A 24,228-nucleotide genomic window follows, 5' to 3' on the forward strand; every position below is an offset into this window, starting at 1 on the left:
TAAGTCTTACCTAGTTCTCCACCAGAAATGGAAAAATCTCTTGGCAGGATGATCCATTTCTGAATGCAGTGAACCCTGTTGGTAGCAGTGCTGTTGACTCTGTTGATTCCCTCCTGGATGGCCCTGTAGATCGCCTGGTCTCTCGTAGCTACAATCTCAGACACTTTGGTGGCTTTACTGCCAATCCTCTGGCAGAAGTCTCTGGCTTGCTCTGTGAGAATGTCAGTAGGATCTGATGTATCTGGGTCCAGCACACTCTAAAATATCAAATGAAGTGAATAATGAAATGCTCATTCTTAAAAGGCATTAACAGGTTTGCTGCCCAGGCCCTTCCCCCTTGGGTAGAAGGCTCAGGATAAACACACAAATATTTGATGTATCTTAAAAAGCAGAAACACCTACAGATCATAAAGGGCTTTTCTTTCCACTTGGCAACCAAATGCAAATATTTTCAGCTTATATGCAGATGCCATGAACAGACTTAAAACATGTGAATTAATTAGTCCATAGAGTCCATCTCTGACCTTGAATTTCTGCCATATTTTCCAAATGATTCCATTGTTACAGGGAAACATTTAGCTCATCATTCGGTGGAATAATTATGGTGTAATGTAAACAGCCTGAGATAGAAGTGTTCTTAGACTTTTTAAACTAGTATTTCTATTGTACCTGAAGATAGGGAGTATCAATCATAGAGGTAAACAACTTGAAAACACCTCAGTGGCATTCACTAGGTATGTCCACAGAACTGAAGTTTTAGGAAAACAGAACTGATGTTTTAGGAAAACAGTGATTTCTCAATTGAAGCTTATACCACAGCAAGGCTATTAATTATTTTGTTCCACAGTCATCATTCTTGTGTTATAAAAATAACAAATTGGAGAGAAATGTTTCTGTTGGAAAGTTTCCAGGTTTGCCCATAACAGAAATATTGGTTTGTTTTGCTCATCTGTAAGCGTAAAAACTATTGTTGTGTTCTGTTCCAGAAACTTCTCGATCTTCCAGCATTTCTAATATTAAAATTTGCATTTAAATAGAAAATAGCTCTTATTGTATATGTAGGAGAAACAGCAGTAAATATGTGGATTTTTAGCAGATCAGGTAACCCTAAGTTTAGACCCAGCAGGATTTGTCTGTAGTTGTTTCATGTTTTTTCCTCCTGCTAACATCCTTCTATCTAATTTTAGTTCTTTTTTATAAATGATTCAAAATTATTATTCTTTTGTTAGGTGCAGGTGTATAACTTCACTGAAGGCAGTAATAAAACTGGTTTACCTTTAGGGTCAGGAACATTGACAAAAACTTCTTCTTATCTCCAATGACCATAGCATTACTAACAATTGGGAGTTCTTTTTTAACAGCATCTTCAATTGCAATTGGAGGCACATTTTCACCTCCAGCTGTAATAATCAAATCTAGGCAAAAAAAGAAAGGTTATTAGTTGAATTCAAATAAATTCCAAATGTTAGGTTAATGTTTGGCTCAACCTGCTTTTCTTATCCTGACATAAAAAATAAGAGGTGCTTTTGTTTCCAAGATAATATTTTCCAAATACTACAAATCCTATTAATTACCTTCAAAACTAAAATGCTACTATTTTTCAAACGTGTGCTCAAGTTCTCAGATCTCCCTTGGTGTATTTGCTCCAGATACTTTTTACATAATCCAGTAACAGTTTATTCTCAAGGGACTGTTACATAACTGGAATTTTTCTGTGAGAGATCATCTCTTCCAAATTAGCATAGGATTCACCCTCTATGCTATTGTTGCTGTCTCACCAAAAAGCAACTTCATTGTTAACATCATGATTAAAAACTATTCTTAAATCCACCAAGAGGGGTCAGACAAAAATAAGCTACTACTGGAGGAAGGCTTGATAAAAGCAACATCTGTTCTGAAGTGTAATACATATATTCAATGAAATTATTACAAACTTGAATATTCTCTAAGTAAATTCCAATTATTTGCTTTTGTTATATTGGTGACTTCTCATTGTCCTCAAATAATTGTCTTTGCAGCAGTTCAGAACATGCTTCACCAAATAACACAGACACACTTTTCTAGGTCTAACTTTTCCTTTCATTCCACCCTCTTTTTGCAGTATTCCTGTCTTTGTCTCAGATCCTATACCAATCTCTCTGGTCCTTTGTTTTTCATTGTCCTTCTTTGGATTTCAATTTAAAACTTCAATGAAACTGGACATATGGTTATTTTGTCCCAGATTGTCTTCCTATCCTGCAATTTAGAGTAACTGCTATTAGTTCAGCAATCAAGACAGATATAAGAGAAACACAAATATTATGGATTGAGACAAGGGGTTGTTACTGCCATGCTAAAGGAAAATAAATCAGACAAGAAAACAAATTAAAATCAAGACAGCTGCATTTGGTGCAGGCTATTAATAGTAACAACTCCAGTCCTGATTCCTAGCAGGACATCATGCTACCTGTGACAAATTCACTCATCTGTGTTATCTCCCTAGTGATTCATTGTGTGTTCCAAGTTGATATTTACTCCATTCTTCAATCTTCCTCAGTTACATCTTTCCTAATACATATCACAAAGAAAACCTCCAAGTCAGCAAGTGACCAGACTCAGTCTCATCAGCCTTCAGCCAGCATCCTGTAATAACACCTAAGGGCATTGCTTCAGCTGCAGCTTTCCCTTCTGCTCTCGAGCCTCAGCTCTGGTCTCTGCAAACGCTTCACCTCAGGCACTACAGGAACTGACCTCTGACCTACAGCAACAACTTCTGTATAACACAGGGTGCCTCTCCTTCCTGTCCAAAATTCTAATGTGCAATTAAGACACTTTGGTAAGACTCAAAGGGAGACTGGACAGCCTAATGATATCATTCAAATCACACAAGACACTTTGAAACTGTGTTAGTAGTTTATATTGCTAATTGTAATTAATACTGAGTAAAGGTCTGGGAGATGAAAAGCCTTATTGTAGGAACTGAATCATCTCCACCTACTACAGACTAGAGGGAAACCTTCCCTGAACCCAGAGCACACTGTGGTTTTCTCATAGGAAAGTTTATTTTACCTTCCTGTTAGGGCAATGCTGCCAGCATTAGAGGAAAGTCACTTCAGTAGACAGACCACATCTGAGAGATGACTGAATAGTGCTGAACATTTACCATAAAGAGAGAGCAAGATTTTGTCTATTACCTTTAATTCTTCCAGTGACATAGAGAAAGCCATCCTTGTCTAGTTTTCCTAAATCTCCAGAATGCAGCCACCCCTCCTCATCAAAGGCTTCTTTTGTTCTGTCTTCCATATTTAAATAACCCATGAAAACAGTCCTTCCCCAGAAACAGATTTCTCCATTGCCTTCTGCATCTTTGTCCACCAGTTTCACTCTGCATCCAGGTGCTGGTTTACCACAGCTACCAGAGAAGAGCAAAAAAAACCCCACAAGGATCACAGAGACATCAAACATAATACTGATAAGCTGTCCAACATGCCAAATCCCTGAAACTGTCAAAGTATCTGTGACTGCAAATATCACTGTGCTGTAGCTGTCCGACAGCCATGGAATGCTCCTTCACTAGGGCAGATTTGTCAGGGTGTCTGAGCAGTTTCTGGAAGTCTGTGTTGGCCTGTGCTTGCTGCTTCCCCCCATCCCTATCCTCAGGCATAAAACCATTTTTTGTTTTGAGGTCTTGCATTCCTCCCTTGGGCCAGGGCTAGGGTATATGTCAGATTTAGTCACTGTGCTTGGCTATAATGCTATAGCTCAGTTTCAGTGCTCCTGGCACAGTGTGCTATGGAGTCAATATGTTCAAATTCTGACCTGGAAATTATTCTGACTCCCAAATCCACAACAGAGTGCCAGTGCACTCAGGGGAAATAAAATAAGCTGTAGTATCTTTGCTGGCCTTAGTAAATACTCTTTTCATAGATAAAATTAAGCAGCTCATATTAAAAAAATAGTAATAAAAGCAAAGTTACCTGTGCTGCCTGTAAATGTAAGGCCCAGACAGGCAATGTGGGCCTGTGGTCTCACTCATCCCATAGGCTTCATACAGGGTGATGTTCAGACCCAAGAAGAAATAGAGTGTTTCTGTATTGAGAGGAGCAGCACCAGAAAAATGCTTCTGACAGGAAGAAAGCCCAAGTGCACTGCGGATTTTTGCAAGCACTAAGTAGTCTGCTAATCTTGTCCAGAGCTGCTTTAGATCACTGGTGAGTACAAAACACACAAGTCAGTCAGAGCAACCGAAGAAGTTTTCAAAACAAAATCAGGCACAGATCTTGTTTGGAGATGTATTTCTTATTTGGTTTTGGGTGTTGACAGAAGTTAGAATATAAGTAAGCAATGTTTATTACTGAATAAATGAAAGAAGATGAATGTGTCACCTTACTTTTATTCTATCTTTCTTTCATTTATTTATTTTTTTTCATATTATTTCATTTATTTCTGTCTTCTATTTCTCCTACCTTCTGAGCTTTCCTACCTCCAACTCCTGAGGTATGCGAGTTCAACAAATACATAAAGAATCTATAAAAACATATTGTATACAACACAGCTCTTGTATTCCTGATTTTTTATCAGGTAAATGTGTCTCTGAGAAACTACACCACTGAAAGCTGAAATTTGAAGATCTATCTGAGAAGCTGAATAATAAGATGAGCAAAGGAATATCATGGAATGAGCTTTATATTTAAATATTTGCTGTGTTGCCAAGCCAAATTCTACCCATTTATACAAAGAGTCTCACTGAGGCTTCATGGTTTATTACAAGCAAATTGCAATTTGCAGGTTGCTGGAAATCTCACTCATTTTACTACATACCTGTTTGAGCCATTCAGGTTCCTCTCCAAGCTAAGTGACATAGCCCAGGACAGCATTTTTTTCTTCATAAATCCTGACTGAGCAGAAGCATCCTTTAACTTCTCCATTATTTTCTCCCATACTCGGGGAACTCCCATGTGAGATGTTGGCTGCACATCTTTTAGTGTGTTGATCAAGCTGCCCTGTTATAATAATTAAATCAATTCAACAAAAGGCACACAGAAGAGACAAAGGGGTTTGGTGAAGTAAAATCTGAATGTTTAGTTCTGTAGAACATCACTAAATGTGTAGGACATAAAGAAGGGCTGCTGAGCCCACTTCAGTCAGCCATATACACTAATATATGTCAGGTTTGACACATCGGGGGAGGTACATACACAAGGAGGAAAAACACACATGGTTTAGCTCCTTCTGCCTCCCTTTTCTCCAAAAACTGCTTATACTTCTTTAGCCTTAAAAGAACCTTATGGATATGAATTATATCTTTGAATTAGAATCTAGAGCACTGGATCACGATAAACTTTATTTTTCCATAACTCTTAGAATAATGGACTCTCAATCTTCATCCTCTACAACTTCTCAAATATCATATTCTCTCCTTGTGATGTTTTCTAAGAGAAAGAAGTGCAATCTTAATTAGATGTAATGCAAGACAAGGTACCTTTAGAGCATCTGGCTCAGCAAAGTAAACTTGCTCTCCCCATTTGATTCCAGTCCACAGGTCATAGATCTGTGCAGCTATGTGGCTGAGTGGAAGATAACTGACTATAGACTCCTGTTGGACCTCTGCAGGTTGCATACCTCCTGCTCTGCTGCAATGGGCTGATGTCCAAGTTATCTGTTTAAATAAATAATAATACACATTAGATACGGTGAGGATTTTGGTTTGGGTTTTATTTTTTTTTCCCTTTTTCCTCTTAACACAAACTAAGGATCCTCTTGCTGTGCTAATGAAACTGAAAAATCTGTGCTCACAGAAAGACTTTGCAATACTGACCACACACCAGACTGTCAGTTCCCTGGGGACACTGCCAAAACCCAGACGACCTTTGCAGCAATACAGAAGAGCAGATAATGTAAGTAAATACAGCATTTGTGGTGCCTGACTGGGCTGTGAGCACTAGCAGCTCCCCATGCCCTAGTGACACACTGAGCCAGGCAGCCATGGGCTGGATGGACAAGAAACAAATTGATCTGTCCCTTCCTTTGCAACTCTCCAGCTCTGTAGGCTTTCTATTAAACCAGCACCTTCCACCAGTGCTGTATCTGCAAGTTAGAAAAAGAACAATAAATACACTGTGATCAGTGAGCAAAAAAGGACAATTTAGTATCAGCCACAAGCTCATTGCCTGGTACTGATCATCCCCTCCCTAAGCATTCAGGAGGAAGAAAAGAACTGCCCTCTGCTCCTCTGGGATATTCAGTGGCTCCCAAGGGACACATACACACCCACTCTCATGAGAGGCAGCACCCACATGAATAGTTTTGAAGTTGTGTTGCTTGACTTCTTAGTGAACCTGGATGATGTTTTCCCCTCCTTCTTCCCATTTCCTACTATCTCAGAAGATGCAGTTCAAGGATGCAAAATATGCATATCTTCATCATCAGAACACTTATGGAAGACCCATAAATACATGTGATGGTGTGAGAAACAGTGGAGAAGATATATGTGCACAAAAATAAAAAACCAAAACAAACAACGCCCTCCAAAAAAACCCCAAGCAAACCAGAAAACCCCAAGCAACAAAAAGAAACAGCTCTTTCTCAGAGGAGTCTGTAATCCAAACTGGGCAGTGCAGGATACAGGAATGAGAGTGTTCAAGATGGCAGAGTACGGACACAAAATCAAAAATGTATTCCTGTTATCACAGCACATTCCTGTCAGCTCCTTTGTAATAAATGAAAAGGTACAAGTGTAGGCTTGGCCTAAGGAAATAGAGATTCTCAAGAGAGGGTTTTAAAGAGCAGCATGCTGCCAGGCCAGGCCATCCTGGTTTAGGTGGCAGCACTGGACAAGCAGCTATGGGAGACTCACACAGTAGGAAGAACAGGATGTCTTTAAGATGGGTCTGTATTCATTGCTTTTACTCCAAGCCTCACACAGGCACACTTACAGCAGATCTGTGAGGGTCTTGCAGGTCTGATTCAGCACTGGTTTTGCACAAGAACAGTGACAAATATCTTTGACTAAAGAAGGTAGCAGCAGAGCTAGAGGCATGGTGTCCTTTCCACTTTTTGTCAACATAAAAATAGCCTGTTTGTGATCAGCAGCCAAGAATAGTTTGGCAGCTGGCATGGAAATGACACCAGACTCTTGAGATAGAAGAGCACAGATTTGCAACATCAAATCAGCCTTTTTGTTTGCCAGGTTCATTATGTTATGCTTCCAGGTACTACTACACTAATTCCCTACATTTGGGTGAATTGCTGTTTTCACATTGTGCATGTCTGCAATAATTTCTGCTTTATTTTAAGGGGTGAGGTCTCATCTTAGACCATCCCTTTTCACAGATTCTCTTTGTATTCAGAAAGGTTCCCTACCACTTTCCACTCTTGCTCAGCCACCAACCACGTATCTTTCCAAACAAACCTCTGTGGAAGGTCCTTTTAGCAAACAACTTTGCTTTTGTCTGTAACTGGAAATTTTCTGTTTGCAACAATGCAGGTATGGCTACTGTTAGCAGCAGCACTGAGCACTGGAGCTGTATTATCCTCCAGTGACAGACATAGTAACCTGCACACAAGTCCAGGAACAAGAAACAGCAAAGTAAAAAACCTACACATCCACCTCAAATTTTTATAAAATCTGCAAAAGCAGTCCATAGGCTGTTTTGATAGTAGCTGGCTGATATATATGATTTGCTCATTTCACAGTGACCTGTGACATCACTTGAGAGACTTCATGGCAATCTGTGAATTATATTTATTAATTCATGCATTTGATCTCACAAGAAATACAGTGGGTAAAAATTTCATTTTCATAAAGAACTGTTCAGCTTTGTGAAGTGTTGTTTGAATGGAGTTTCATTCTTTACCTTGCCTGTACTTTACCAGAAACAGCTGACTGCACTTTGGACATTGCTTTGTAGTACACTGTCCATGCTGTAAAAGCAAAATCATTTCAGGACTCTAGGATGCACCAGGCATTTAAAACCACAGGATATACATATACATATCCTCACACTTTGCTGTTTCTCTGCTACAGGAGGAGTGTAAAGTACCTACATTGTCATGACTCAGCATGGCTCCTTTTGGCTTCCCAGTTGTTCCGGAGGTGTATATCAGAACACAGCACTGATTTGGCTTCTGGGAGTTAATAATGTCATCCAAAGTACTGTCAGAGACATCACCTCCCAGCTCCAGAAACTCTTCCATCTAGAACATGGAACAGAAAAAGCAGGATACCAAATGGCTTCTTACAAATTGACACATTACTGCATCTTTCCTGTCTCAAAAATGTTAGAACATTTCAGTGCCTTATTCTGAACATGTGTCCAAGGCAAGTTTCCCCAGATCTTGGCTATGGAAGAAATATGGTGAGTCTATGGTAGGTCTTAGAGCTTAATGTGTGAATTGCAATCAGACTATCTAAAACTGTGCTGCCATGAGTCTTTTCAATATCTAAGAAAGAATAGAAATACTGTTCCTCCTCCACCATCAATACTATGGATAAGTCACAGAGGCTAAAACTCTTACACTCTCACACTGTAAGAATGATTTTGAGTATTATTTAAAGGAATCTGGATGCATCATTTTTAAGAGTATACTTGTGACAGCTCATCTATAATTCATTGTATACTATATAACTATGAAGCAATTGAATGAAAACTTCTTTGCAAAAGCATTTTTATCTAGATGTATGAATGTTTGCCCAAATTATGTGCTCTTTTATAGGAAACAGCATATGATACTGGTCATAGCTTCCATTCAAATTTGGCTCATTCTAGAGTGAGATAAAACTTTAATGACACTGGGCTTCTGTGCCACACAAATTGGCCTAGAAGAATTCTGAACTTGCTCCTCTGTATTATATGGGTTGCTCCCTGATGCTTCTGTTGCACACCCCTGAAGTGCTGTTAAGTGTAGCACTGATCACAATGTTAATTGGAAATTAAGAGTATCACAGTATTTTTTAAGAAAATTGATAAGCAAACTGTCAGTTTTCTATTGCAATCATGTGATTCATACTGTGCTACAGAAATGTGTTATTTAAATGCAAGATGCAGCACCTTTATTTTTCAGTGATTTCTTGGAGCTGTATCTAGGACTACTAAGCAGTAATGGGGATGATGAGAGGTAAAAAAGGAGAGTCTCTGCTTGAGGGTACTTAATTTCTTCTCTCAGACCTCTGGCATTGACACTGGGCTACTAAGATTACAAAAGTTAGCCTCTGTGGCACCTTAACCTCCTTTTCTTGGGTGGTAAGGCTGTCCTAAGGATAACTCATCAGTTTTATACTTTCTTCCAACAAACCACATCTCTGAAAAGAGAGGCACTGCACAGCTCTCTAGCAGGTCATATTCTATCCCTTCCCACAGAATATGGCTGCATCAATTTCACAAGCTCCTGGAAAGCCTGGTGGTGTGAAGGCTGTAATTGTTTGTAGGTCACTAAGCAGCTGTTCCTGGTTTCCTGACCTTACTGTATTCTCACAGTGGAATGCATTGATCACTGAGAATCTGTTGCTCAGGCTTTGTTTACTGAGCAGCACCTGCAACAGACTGTGTTGGCATTCCAGTGAGTGTGGAAGGTACAGAAACAGTCACACTCCTGACTCTGCATTTGCCTTCTGGAAACACGCACTGCTCAGCCAGCTCTGTCCCTGCTGCTGCTCATCACATGGCACAAATGGCACAAATCCCTTTCATCAAATGCCACATGGGCCAGTAGTTTGCTCTGCATCACACCTCAGCAACAATCACTTCTGCCTTTGGTGATCTGATCTCTAATTTTTCCTTTAGATGACATAAACTATGGCAACTGTCAGACACTCATAGTTATCCTGCTCCTCTGAGAAAATGCCCAACATAACACCTGAACACTGAACCAGAGTTTAAAAATACAGAAATTCTCACACATTTACATTTCAGTAAGTGCAAGTTGTTCAAGAATTAAATGCTAGCACCTTATCTTTTTAAATAGTAAGATCATCTTTGTATTAATATTTTTATTGTACAAGATGCAAGGCATGCTCTATACCAATATGTACACTATTGGAACAGTAACAGTTTATTATTAAGTTATATGCAAGATATGAACAAAAAACACAGATGAGTTTTTTCTTATCAGATTATCCAAACTGCAAGTACTTAAAATATTTCTATGCTGTTCAGTGATCATTATATTTTTATATACTGACTGAATACATTATATTTCTTTTCAATATATTTTTTTCTGCAGTTAAAGCTTTTCAGCCTAAAATCTGATGATGTGTAGTCCAGTTAAAATACTGCATTCTTTAAAAATTGCTGAATTCACATGCATCAGGGAGCAATTTTATTTTTAACCATTTGAGAGTACATATTCCCACCTCAAACCTACAGGTGTTTCAATAACCTAGTCAAGTTAAATATCAGGAAGACACAAGACAGACAGTAAAGCAAATATTTTAAATGTGAAGTATCAAAGGTAAATAAAACACAAAAAGCTGATAAAGCTTTTGAATGTGTTTGCTGGAACACAGCAATGCATTCTAAATGGTATATAATCACAGTAGAAATTTATCAAATAAATAATATCCCATGTATTAACTGGTAATACCCCATGCATTATTTGGTTATGCCTCTATTCTAGTATTCACTCACCATGTACAAATTTGGATGTCTCTCTGCAATGGTGTCCTTATATAGCACCACAGCCTTCAAGTGTGGCAAGCGATTCCAGATCTGTTGCATTTTTTAAAACAAAGTTATTATTTATTATCCATGTCTTGTGTGGGTTTTTATCCACTCTAATGTTGCCAAAACTGTAATGGCTTGACAGCCACAGAAACCTCCCATATTCCTCCACCTCCAAATATTCTCCCCTAAACTCATCACCAACTAGCTCAACTAGAGGCAGAGGAAAGTGGGAGGGAACTACACAGACTACACAGTCTGCTCCAGGAAATCTAGGTTCAGTCAAAAGGTCTAAAAAGTGAAAAATACACCAGAAATGGCTCCTCAGCATCCTTCTCATAATGCACAAAAGGGCACATATAGGAACAGTGCAGGGCAAGCTAGAAGCTGACCCTCACCTGTGATTACTAATAGAGATAAAGTCCCTCAGCAAAAACTGCCTTTCAATTGCTAATAAAAGTTCTACTTCCTTAAAGAAAAAAGCAAAGTAAGCTGTATGTACATTGTAAAGATAAATAAAAATAGAAAGCTGCAGGCTTACAGGCAAACAGCAGTGATTTTGTGCTTTGCATGGCCTGCAGGAAGCATTGATTTCACAGAATTCTGTGGGATCCCATGCCTCACAGATGCCTTTCAGTTAATCACATTTTGAACTGAATTTTGCCAATACAAAAGCAGTGGCTTGATGGTAGCCAGTATGTACATATTATTAGGAGGATAGCAATTGAGATTTATTATTTCAGTCTTGGGTTCCAGAAAAAAAGTTTCAAAAAACCCTCTGCTGGATAAAGCAGTGCTGGCCAGAGCTCTCTTATTCTACATAATGTGTATGAACCAAACCCCTAGAGTTATTCCATTTGCATTCTTCTCTCCATGTCCACAACAGCTGTAGTGGTTTAGGTTCACTAATCTGAGTGTCCTGGCCAATGCACCAAACAATGTGGTGGGTTTAGTGCCAAAATCACCAGTGCACCCACTAGAATTACTCACCCATTTCCTGTTGTGAATTATGAATTAGGAGGAGGGCAAAACAGGCTCAAAACTTAAAAGGTATGAAGAAAACTTTATTAACAGAACTAAAAGAACAAAAATAATCAGAATAAAACCTTCAGAATACTTTTTCTTCACCTGCCTGATTCCTTTTCTTTCCTAACTGACAATATAGAGACAAAGCCTGGGATTTTAAATCAGTTACTACCTCTACAATAGTCTTTCATCAGTCTTTTGTAGGGAGAGGAGTTTTCTCTTGCCATGCCATGGAGACTTCTCAACAAGAAACAGATCTCTTGTAGCTTTTCAATTTCCATGAATAGCAGCCGCCCAGGAAAAAAAAAATCTGCAATTGTGAAGTTCCTCCCATTTTCACAGCCTTCCCACAGCTGAGTGAATAGGTCATGTCAACTCATGGGGTACTATTTTAAGGATGAGCTGTTCAAAAGCAAAGGTTCTCTTCATCTATCTCTGTGATAATTTTTATTTCTGAGAACAGAGGCCTTCTTCTCTCCCTGGGGGCAAAGAGTCTTCATCACTCTCATCTCTCTCTCTAAGCTTCTCATAGAATCACAACTTCTTCAACATCTACTTTGCTTCATCATGGATGCCTCTACTCACATCCACAGTTTGAATACTCCATCCCCCCACACTTTCTCATGAATTAAAGGTGAATATTTCAGTGTATCATAGTCCATCTCCATGGCCTTACCAAAAGAACTTCCAGCCCCAATACTAGGGCATCTCCTCATTCTCCTTCCATCTGGGACTTGACTCCTCCTTTACTGACTTTGGTGACTTTATATTGTCTTCCATGTATCTTCACTCTGTCCTTTTCCCTCCTCTGAGAGAGGATCAAAAGGTTTGCAGGTCTGTGCAGTGAAGGAGAGTATCCTGCCCAGACCTGCAGATGGTCATGATGATTTCTGCCAGGCAGTGTCCGAAGTAGTCACGGTGATGGATTTCAGGCTGTGCAGGGCCCCTTCCTCTGCCCAGCAGCTGCTGGGGCTGCACAGGGGGGGCTGTGGCAGAGGGGACCTGGCCAGGCCCAGAGCTGCTCCTGGGGCCCAGCAGACTCGGTGCAGGCTGACAGCAGGGGTGCAGGGCTTAGTGTCAGTGAGATGTTAGCAGCCATGGCCCTGCAGCCTCCCACCCCCTGCCTGGTCACTGCTGGGGTCCGGTCTCGGCCCAGCCAGGCCGTGTGGGCCACGGAGGGGCCAGCCAGAGCAGAGCCCTTCCATGGCTGGCCACCTTCCAAGGCCAGAAGCAAGAGAGAGATTTCCTGGCCTCGCCCATTTTTAAAATGTGGATTTCACAAAGGCAGACCCAGCTTCTAAATGGTTTAATACATTGTCAATTCTCAGAGCTAGCCAGCTATTGGTTTTTTCTAGGTACAGAGGAAGCTTTTAGCAGCCTCCTCCAAAAAAAAATTGTCACACTATTGTCACAGTACAGCTGGCCTGGACTGGACAAAGTAAATCTCAGCATAACACAAATCCAATTTGGCTGGCCTGGTTCATGCCTGAACATGTTCCCAGATAAGTTACAGGAGACCCTCAGCCATCTCCATCCAAGCTGAGAAGTAAGCACATCACTGGCCAGAGATCTGGGCAGAAGGAGATCCCAGCCAATAGATATCTAAGCCTGGGAGTTTTGAATCAAGTATAAAAGTGAGCTCTGCGTAATGAACAAGGCTGTTTTGTCTCATGAGAATCTGGTTCATGAGTTGTGGAGTTTTCATCTTCCCACCCACAACCAGCATGTTACAAAAAAAATCATTTCTGTGGGTGGCTTCTTTCCTTCTCACCAAATATCAATTAACGCAAAACAAGGAAAAGAGCATAGCCTGGTATTGTGTCAATGGCACTGCAAGAAGGTTTGTCTGACTGTGGGTTTTTATAGAATACTTAAAAAAATCTCTCTTCCTCCATATTGCATATAAAACATAACTACAAAATACAGAGTAATCAATGAACAGCATATATGAAATACACTTGAGAAAAACAAAAAAAACCCCTATTTTCTCTCTTGCAGGTAGGTTTTTTGGCAGAAAGCTCCATCATGGAGGGCCCTCGTGCTGCAGCAAAGAGTGCCATTTGGTGCAAGTTTGATGAGTCCACAGGCCTCCCTCAATATCTGACAGCCAGCCAAGCCCTTCCCAAGAGCTGCCCATGTTCCTCTCCCAAGTCATCTGGCCATCAAATCGGTCTTTCCATCTGGCACTGCTGCCCAAGAGTTCTGTCAAAATTGAGATTGTTCACTTATGGAGGCTCCTGCTTTCTCACTAAGGTCTGTCTAATGTTAACCATGATGCCACCAAAGTGCAGTAAACCCAAGAGCCTTAATGGCTGATAGTACAAGCAGGAAAAGATGATAACTTGGAAGGAGTATCATTCTCTTATAAGTCTGAACATTGACATCTTTAACATTTAAATGGCAGACCTCTACAATCCTGCATCAGCATAATCTCTTCCATTCAAGTGGACTGTGCTTTTCCAAGCAGAATCAGGTGGTGACAGTAAAAACATGGGATTAAAATGTGGGTTTTTTCAGGTAAGCCTGCAGTGAACCATCCAGGCAGCTCTCTGCTGGTGCCACAGACACTGCAGTGGGTCAGAGTCACCCATGAGCTCTAACACAAGATACCAGATTTCTGAGTAACCATACACACTTCACAAATAAATGTTTTATGACACAGAGAGTGCACATGGTATTCAGGACCAATAAAGCATTGAGAAACGAAAAACTGTGGCTTCTCAGTAATCATTCAGCCACCTTGTACCTGCATTATCTTGTCCAGCTGTTTCTGATTTTCCACAACCATTACATCAGTCTTGCTGTCATGAGCAATGTAGTGACAGGCCTCTGGAGAATTGGTTGTATAAATTCCTGTGACAATTCCTCTGCATCAAAAAATTTATATATATTTAAGAACATACATTTATATGCATACACACACGTATACATGCATGTATTATCAAAAGATAATAATAATCAAAGTTTGGAAGAAACCTGAAGGTATGAAGATATGGAAGCAAACAGCAGGACAGCTCTAATGTTTGTTTCATGTATTCAGATATAGACAAATCTCTGATTTATGCACATTGCAATAACTAATCTTTGAACTATTCAGCAGAAGATGCTGTAGGTTAGGACTCAGTGTTTTAACTCAGTTAAGGTTACACAGGAGTTAGCTGGGGAAGTGATAAAAAAATCTCCACTTATGTCCTCTTTGTTCAAGCTGTGCACAGATTCCAATTTGGATTTCACTGGTACAGAACAGTTGAAGAAGTAATATCCCAATTAACAGGTATCAAGACAGAAGAAATCAGAGTAGGTAATAGTATATTATTATCATTAATATAAATGAGTGATTCTCATTAGTTTCCCACATCTTCCATTGATAAGATCCCGTACAACAGCTTCTGTGTGACTGTCATGGTTAAGCCCATGGCAAACAGGAGCTATTTATGAGTATCTGGACTATTTGGGATATGAGACTCCAGCAGGCTGCTGATCATGTTAATCAGTAGCAACACAACTTCCAAGATATGACACAAAATACTTGATACTGACTTGATACAATTCCTAGCAAAACAGAAATCCCCAAATTCCCCTCAAAAATTAATCCACCCATGCACCTCCCCCCCCACAAAATATCTTACCCAGCAAAAATAGCTCCAACAGCTGAGATGAACCATTCTGGAGAATTAAATCCAAGGATTGCTACACTATGGAATCGTTCAAGACCAAGCTTAAAAATAATACACATAAGGTTATATAATATAGGCCCACAGGAGAGAAACATGCATACAAATATAAACCATGGAAACTTTTGATTTATTATTACAGTAGTGGCAAGGCATGTGAAAGCATGTTTTGGTATCCATAGCAAGCCTGGTATTTATCAGCAATTAACAGCATGTGAATTTTCCACTACCTTCTCCTGTCTCTCTCTGCTGCCCAGAAAGGCCCAAGACCCGTTTCAATATGAACAAGAGCATAATGAGTACTAATATTACCCTACATTTAGAATGTTTTAAAGATTGTCTTTATCTCACCAAATTTATGATAGTGTAATTTCCCCTATTTTTCTTTTTGGATCTTAAGGCCTCATGCTGAGCTCTGCACCCATGTCCCAGAGACACAGTGCAACACAGCAGCTCCTCACTTGCAGTCAAGGTTCCCTGACAGCAGTGTTACCTCTAACCAAAACTCATTTTCATCATTATCATTTCAATGAAGAATATGACTACTGATCATCAAGTAATGCAAAAAACCTCTTATATATTGTGGAGTTTGGGGTTGGGGTTTTTTTTTGTTTTGTTTTTAAAGAAGACTAAAGGATTAAACACATTGTTTTTGATTTCCTCTACCTACCTTCAAGAAGCTCTTGGCTGCTTTCCTAGAGAGACAGTAATATTCTGAAAAAGTTATTTTCTCCCATTTTCCATTCTTTTTGCTGGCCAAAGCATTAAGGGATCCATACTTTTCCACGCTCTCCTTGAACATCTGATGAACTGTTATGGGAGTCTCTGGGCATGAGTTATCTATTCTCAGTCTGACTCTGCCATCAGCAAAAGAAGTCCACAGGGACTCTGGAAGGGAAAGCACCATTGTCAAGATAATCTGTAATTGAAAAATACCATGTGACTGTGTATCGGAAGGCAAGAGGACTGAATAAAAATCATAGGACTAAGCACAACTCTGGCACTTCCCAGCTCTTGAGAGAAGGGCTTTCCAATTTTCTTATTATCAAATATACCATGTAGAAAGACAAATCTTTATTTCTTATACTTTGTTCTGCATCTTGAATAAAAGTACCATACAGAATTATGTTGATGATCTGTGTGTTGCAGGCACATTTCCAGTTTCAGAAGAATCTGCCTGTGCTCAGCTCTGCACTCCCCCTTGTGCCAGGGGAGTAGCTGGTGAATCAGAAGGCTAAAGAGATACAAAAGATATGAAACCTTCACCCCTGTTCAGTAACCAAGCTCCTTTTGCATGTTATCTCTTCTCTACCTCCTGCCCCTCCAGCTATTCTCCTTCACCCTGTCCCTCTTTGCTGCTACTTCCTACAGTTTTTCCCTCTATCATCTGCCCATGTTCTAATGTGTCCATTCCACTCACTCTTGTCTCGCCCTGGTCCCATGGTTCCATTTTTCATCTTCTGCTCTTGTCTTCCTCACTGTCTTTATGCCATCCACTTTTTTCTCCCTGTATTTTTTTCTCCTCTTCTTTTGCAGGACAAAGATGTAGAGTACCAACAAATGTCACTTGGCTCTCACCACGGGTGCCAAGGACTGGGACAGTCCCTGGCAATCACAAGAAATGTCTGTCTCAAAGGCTCTCCTTGCAAGAGGCTGAGTATGAATACACTCCTTTGAGGATCTAGGGGTTATAAGCTGGCAAAATTCAGGTGAATTCTCACAAGGAAAGCACAAACCCTCCCATGACTCCCTCGTCAAACACTTCCCATACTTATGAACAAAACAGTACAAGACCATTTTAAGAACACTTTTTTCCTTTGATTTTCTTTTATAAATGAAGCAATGTTTTTAGCATAGGCATAAAAAATGGATATATTCTACAGTGAGCTGGTGAAAAAAATTCAGACCAAAGTGCTTGGGTTTGTCAGAATGAGAGTAACAGAAAACAGTACTTTTTGTAATTCCTAATAGAAGTTCATAAGCATAATTGTATTTTACTACACCTATGAACAGCAAAAACTATAAAGCAAGCTCATTTAGTATCTGTGCTGTTTCCTGCCACCTCAGTGGCTGAAAAAGAATGGTTTTGGAGTGTTCAAAAGTACAACATGCATCACATTCCTCTCCAATACTATCCTAGTTGCTTCAGAGGTCTGGGAACTGCCTCTCTGAGCACTTTTGGCAATACAAGAACACATCAGCCATAGCTAGATCCACACCAGTGCTTTAGAACACAGTTAGAGCCTCCCTCAAAGTCAGGCTTGGCAGTCTGCACCGAGAGCCAGAGGCACAGCAAAATACTGTAAGCTCACAAACATTCCATTCCATTCCATTCCATTCCATTCCATTCCATTCCATTCCATTCCATTCCATCTCCTGGCTGGCAGACTTTCATTGTTCCCTTGACAAACAGAAGGTCCTAATGACAACAGTAAGTACAAATAAAGCTGCTTCATCTCCATGCACTTTCATTTTCTCATGTGTCAATTGAACATAATGATTTTTAAAACATAGGTGTGGAGCTGTGCTTAGGTCAGTGGAGAAAGTGCATCATAAATTGAGACAGTTTAGAAACAAATAGCTCTGAACAAGTTTAGGTAATAGACAGACTTTATCAAAGTGTAAGCAGTAGGCCAAATAAATACTTCATGAGTCAAAAAGGCAAAGCAGCTGTTTCTGCACTTAATCCCAATGCAGGTATGAAAAGGATGAGAGGTAAGACCTGTCAGAGACAGAAGCTATTATTAATCCAAATGTTTATTGTCTGCAGTGACACACCAAAGCCCAGATGCAAAACTATATATAGCTGTTCTGGCTTCTAAAACAAAGGTGTCAGGGACTGCAGGTGTGCTTAGACACAGGCAGGTGACTGCCCTGCTCAAAATAAAATCATACCATACTGAGCTAAAATACAACATTCTGGTCAATGTATTAAAAACATTCCTGAATAAAGAGTACTTCTCTTGAAAGAAACTGAAAATATTAGCAACATTCCTACAATAACACTACAGAAGTTGCATTAATAGTCTTTTCACTTCAGATGTGCACCAGATAACAGCACAGTTCCCAGAGAATAATGAAAACCAATCAAATCCCTGAAATATCCATACATAAAAACAAAAAAAGTACTTGAAAACTGGGTTTCCTTTTGTTTTCCTTATGCAGGTTTTTCTGGTGTTAAAAAGGCATCTTGGATTCATATCAAAGACAACAGAATGCCTTTCAGACACTCTGTGCATCACTTTAATAATACTCAGGATACAGCACAAACAAATACAAACCTGAATTCCCATTCAGTGTCTGCTTTTGCACATATTTTCAGGTAAATCTTAAATCTCAAAACAGTTCTGTAATATCAATAATCCAAATAATTTTAAAAATCTAATTAGTCTGTCCCCAGAGTTAGTAAAAACAACAGAACATAAACAATATATTTCTCTGTCAGTTTGCAGAGGGATTTTGAGCAGAGGGCTCATTCTCTGTAGAAAGTGTCTGGGAAGGAATGCCTAACTAAATACAAAATGCATCAATTATAAACATTGGGAGAAGCAAAACAGGTGTTCTGCCTAAGTAGCATCTGAAAGTTAAACTGCAATGTGCAGGCTGGAAATCAACTCAGTACCTCCTGAAACCAAAGTGGAGATGAGAATAAAACCCCTCAATACACACTATTAGCATTGGTACGTTATACAACTGTAGCTTCACAGAGTCTAAGATAAAAAACCAGCAATCCAGCTCAAAGCACTTGATGCTACTGAAAGTTTTCTGTATGCAAGCAAAAAACAGTTGTTCCTTTCCTCTTTCTTCTACTCACTCCTGCTACCTGCATTATACTTCGTACTGAAAATGTTTTTTCATCCACTACTATGTGACTGTGGCTCATGTCTTTCATATGAATTCTGAAGGTCAGAGATGCTGCAAAAATATTTCTGCTTAAAGAAGGCTATATTGTCAAATAAAACAAAAAGAGCAGAGATTTTATTCCAGTAAAAAAAATATGGACATTTACTGTTTGAGGCTCTGGAAGGACATTTTTTTCCCTATGTCATTCCCCTCCAAGGCCAAGAATTCCATAATCAGACTTCATTTTCCATGTTTCACTGTCTTCCCTGCCAAAGTAAGAGACAGCTTGGGGTAGTCTCATTCATTAGTTATAACAGGATGATTGTACTGCAGCCTCTCCTGGGAACTGTTCTAAGAAAAGCTGATCTAAATACCTGGGATTTAGGTGGGCAGTTTTCCCACTAAGATGGAAACTAAAGTGCAAATTTTCAACAAGGAGCTTTACAGGAGGATAAAAGTAGTTATGAACCACTTAAAAGGTACACTTGGAGTTTTCAACTGATCTGATAAAATACAATCCTAAACTTATTCACATGGACATGTGAATACTGTGTTATAAAAGTATATTTGTTACTCAAATATTTTCTACCAAGTTTGAAATGATACATAACATAGAACATATTTTGTATTTTTAACAGCCAGTTTATTCCTTCCACATGTACAATGGGAATGTACCTCTGACATGGTACAAGCCCAAATAGCAAAAATTACTTTAAACAGACAAATAACAATTTTTTATTTTTTTTTTCATGAATAATCAGTCTGGCTGAAACTGCTGGACCTCTGGGATACATGAAGGAGACTGTGTAGTAGTTAAAAAACAAAGACAAGCAAAATACACTAATCCTACAGCTTAAAGCTAATATCATTAGTGAAACCTTCTCTCTGTTTACTACCTGACCTGCAAGTATTCTTGTGACTGCCAGCAAGGATTTGAGAACGTAAATAAATTCAGATGTTTATGGAAGAACAGCTCTGAGAGTCATAAAATGCAGAAGACCCAAGGTCACCTTTCAGACAGATAAACAGACAGGCTGATTATGGAATGGCCCTGCTGCATGATCTGAGCAACTCCAATTCCATACATGTGCCCTGTGAATCAAGAAGTAAACCAGTAATTTAACTTCTGCTTGAAAATTAATCAGATTTAATTCACAAAACAGAGTCTTGATTATATGCCAGATGCTGCAAAACATCCCTCTGCCCTAATGACGAGAGAAGGAATTCAGCTCTTTGCTGGAGGCATTCCTGTCATCATCCAAGATTCCACTGCTATGATGCCATCACATTCTGCTGACAACAGAAATACACCATCCCTCCTCTCCCCCACTATTTTTTACTTTTCTTCAAGATGTCTGCGACCCTGAAAGATTAACTTCATTTCAGTAAAAGCTGGAGCTGAGTACAGACTGTTTAGAGTCTGAGAACTTGGCACCCATGTCAAACTTCTCCTTGTGCCAATAAACAGATTAAACAAAGGTACAGAACTTTGGAATTTTAAATGAACCTGGAAGTCTCAGCCAGTCTAAACACATAGTGATTCTTCTAATAAAACACACAAACCAGCTCCTGTGGCTTGCCTTGCCAAGGCTGGGGGAGGAAAAGGGTTTTCTGCTATATTACCAGCTTTCCACAATAAACAAATAATTTTACCCTCTCTAACAGAAAAGACAATAAATAGAGGGAATATATTTAAATTTAAATTTAATTTTTAAATTAAAAACACACAGAAATATTTAAATTAATGGAAACTTCTACTTTTTCCAGCAGAGGAAAAGGGAACAATTATTATTTACAATAAAATATACTGCTCTTCACATCAGTAAACCCCTGCAGTGTGGATCAGAGAAATAAGATATCCTCCAAAGAATGCCTCCATGAGCTTATGTGAGGGAGTGGTGCATCAGGACAAGTACAAAATAAGCTTCATAACAATACTGACGCTTCTAAAACTGATTACAATGCACCAAAATGAAAGCGTGTGGAGGGTGTAATCAGGAGGAAACATCACTACAGAAACATTGCCCAGGCATGCAGGAATGGAAAGCCAAAACTCAGAATTTAAATTGGTGAGTAATGTGAAAAGTCACAAGAAGGGCTGTTACAAGGTACAGTGGCAACCAAAGGGAGAACCAGTGATGTGGGCAACTCACTGACACAGGACATGCAAAGGGCTGATGCTCTCAGTGCCTTCTTCACCTTGATATTTACTGGCAAGGTCCAGCTTCAAAATGCAGAAGAAAGAGGATTCAGAAAACTAAGGGCCAATCAGGTTCACCTCAGTCCATGGAAATGCTATACAACAAACCCTCCTAGAAATCATTTTGAGCTATAAAATGGTGACTGACACCAGCCAGAATGGCCACCCTTGACTTGGCCCTGGTAAATATAACCCACCTGCCTTCCAAGATGAGTTGACTGGTTTGAATTGCTGACAGCAGCAGCACATTGCTTACTCTACCTTTAATAAGGTCTTTGACAACTTCTACATAAGCCCAGAATCCTTGGAAGGTTCGAACCAGCTGCAATTGGAGGAACAGGTAGATAAAAAAATTGACCGGATAAGTAGTTTTTAAGAATGGTGGTCAGCAATTCTACATCTTGTTAGCAGTCAATTCCGAGTGACATTCTTCAGGAGTTACTTGTAAGAATGAAACTGTTCAGTGATGGTTCTGCTGTCCTGGACAATAGAATGCACCCTCAGCAGCTTCAGGGAGCAAACTTGAGGAAGTGACCAACAAGACAAAAGGCAAGGCAGCCATCCAGATGGACCTCAGCACACTGGAAGAATGGGCTGATACGACCTAAAAGCTTGACAGGGGTGAAGACAAGTCTTGCACTCTGGGGAGGACAGCCCAATGTCACAGATGGGATGGATGCCAGCTGGTTCAGCAGGAAAATCCTTGTGGTTCTGGTGGACAGGTTGGCTGCCAGTGAGTTGTGTGCCCCACTGGAGATGAAGGCTAACTACACCTGTGGCTGCACTGGCAAGATTATAGCCAGCAGACCAAGGAAAGGGATAATTTCCCCCTACTCAGTGCTCCTGAGGCTGCTCCTGAGACCTGAAAAGCAAACTGGCACAAGCCCAAAAGAGGGACTCCCAGGCAGTCAGGGGCCTGGAACACACCATGTACAAGAATCCCTGCTGGAACTGTGTTTCTCTAGTCTAGAGAGGATAAAAAATTAATCTACCTGCAGTTTGTTAAAGACTGAAGTAGGTACTACACAGAAAACAGATTCTCCTCAGAGGTACACAGCAGGACAAGAGGCAATGGACATGAGCTGCAATGGACATGAGCTGCTGCAAGGAAAATTCTTGCTGAATCAAGAATTTCACAATGTAGGAGACTCAGCCTAAGAAGAGGGACTGAGAGGCTGTACAATTTCCATCCCTGGAGTTTTTCAACTCTCAGCTGAACAAAGCCACAGGGCTTCCTACAAGCAGAGAGATATCCTAGTTTTCCTCCAGTGCTCTTTTCCAACATAAATTATTTTGTTGATTCCATCAGTATAAAACCAGCATGGATGAATTCTCTTCCAATTTCACACTAGTTTTAAGTCAATATAATCCCTGCTTCCAACAGTAAGGGAACTCTGGATTTACATATGCTCTGACCTGCTTCCACAGGAATATGTTGGTAGAAAGGAATGGGGAAAAAATTCCAGAACAACCTGTGGTCCTCATTAGATTAATTTACTCCCAAGGTTGCAGAATATATCAATTATAAAGTGAAGAAATCAGTTCTGAACAAGTAGAAAATATCAGAATCTCCTCCTTTTCTCTTTACATACAATGTAGACCCCCTGCAATCAGACACTGAACTTCCTTCTCATGAGACATCTTCTGTGAGTTTTTGAAATTCAGCCCTCACTTCACCACTCAGCATCTGCATAGCAGTGTTATGTTTCCAAGTTAAACACTGCTTCCCATTTAAATGGGTAACAAGTAGTGCCACAGATTCCCAAAGTTAAATAGAAGACAAAGTCTAACAAATTGCAAGCTCTTGATTCATCAGCTAGAAACATATCTAAACAGCAATAAAGGAACTGCTTCATTAAAATGGATGAGGTGTGACTTGTGTTTGCAGGACAATTACAATGGAACAGCTGGAATGGCTTCTACACTTGTTCACCTCACCGTGGTGGCAGAGGCTGTGGTCACTCAGCAGGAGTGGCTGAATGACATGTGCATTCCTGCCTGAGCACTGCTTTACAGCCCAGCTTACTTCTCTAAACTGCAGCCAGCAGCAACCTCTGGGAGGAAAGCAGGTAGAGAGCTGACAGCATTAACCACTGTCCCAGATAAATTCTTAGGAAAAGAGGTCAGAGCCTTCACAAGCACACAAGCAAGCACTCTGCAGATTCACAGTCTCAGTAATCTACATAGATAATGTGTGGCTCAAACAGTTCAATAAGATAACCAGTAAATTTGAAGACAGGAGTTTGTTATCACCTTTATTCATCCACATTTATTTGCTGCTCACTGAAAGCATATAGCTAGCAGCTCGCTTCTTAGAAAGAACCCTACTGTGTATCAAAGACCTGCCTATTGAAAAGTAACTATATATCCATACAGATAGATATTTATACACATATAAAGTCTGCATGCAAGATTGCTACATAGATCAATCAGATTGCTATGGGCTCATTGCTTCAGTTTTCTCCTAGAACAACTATTCTGTTTCAATGAGCACATTTAGATACCGGTAGTAGCCTCACCAAGGCAACAGGGAGCTCTCTTGGGGCTGCAAACCTTCCAAAGAACCTCAGAAAGTTCTGGTAGCAAACCTCCTTTAAGCTACACAGTAGCACGTCCAGGCAAACCATTCAGCACCGCAGTTGGATTAAATGACACCAGTGTGCAAATGCTCTGATGCAACACTGAACAGACCAAAGCGCAGATATTCCTTTAAAGTCTCCAGTCATTACACTGCACACCAAATCCTCCCCAGGTGACAGCTGGTGAGTAGGCTGTGATGCCAAAGGTAACCCAATGGGATCAAGTTACTTTTCATTTGTATCTGCTCATCATCTCAAATACAGACAAA

General features: G+C 40.0%; 1 protein-coding gene across 9 annotated transcripts in view; it reads right to left on the reverse strand.

Annotated features, from left to right (window-relative positions):
• The window catches only part of ACSBG1 (acyl-CoA synthetase bubblegum family member 1), a 44,168-nt gene that overhangs the window by 3,385 nt on the left and 16,555 nt on the right, over positions 1 to 24,228 (reverse strand). For all 9 annotated transcript variants that reach the window (XM_086849250.1, XM_086849251.1, XM_086849252.1 and 6 more), the window contains 11 exons: positions 16,008 to 16,225; positions 15,293 to 15,381; positions 14,410 to 14,530; positions 10,605 to 10,685; positions 8,026 to 8,175; positions 5,462 to 5,638; positions 4,801 to 4,982; positions 3,957 to 4,187; positions 3,174 to 3,391; positions 1,276 to 1,415; positions 11 to 257 (listed from right to left, as the gene is read on the reverse strand). In XM_086849250.1, coding sequence (XP_086705376.1) covers positions 11 to 257; positions 1,276 to 1,415; positions 3,174 to 3,391; positions 3,957 to 4,187; positions 4,801 to 4,982; positions 5,462 to 5,638; positions 8,026 to 8,175; positions 10,605 to 10,685; positions 14,410 to 14,530; positions 15,293 to 15,381; positions 16,008 to 16,139 — 1,768 coding nt within the window. In that variant the 5' untranslated portion in view covers positions 16,140 to 16,225. The remainder of the gene's footprint in view (positions 1 to 10; positions 258 to 1,275; positions 1,416 to 3,173; positions 3,392 to 3,956; positions 4,188 to 4,800; positions 4,983 to 5,461; positions 5,639 to 8,025; positions 8,176 to 10,604; positions 10,686 to 14,409; positions 14,531 to 15,292; positions 15,382 to 16,007; positions 16,226 to 24,228) is intronic.

The sequence above is a fragment of the Cyanistes caeruleus genome, chromosome 13, assembly GCF_971803275.1.
Source record: "Cyanistes caeruleus chromosome 13, bCyaCae1.hap1.1, whole genome shotgun sequence".
NCBI lineage: Eukaryota > Metazoa > Chordata > Aves > Passeriformes > Paridae > Cyanistes > Cyanistes caeruleus.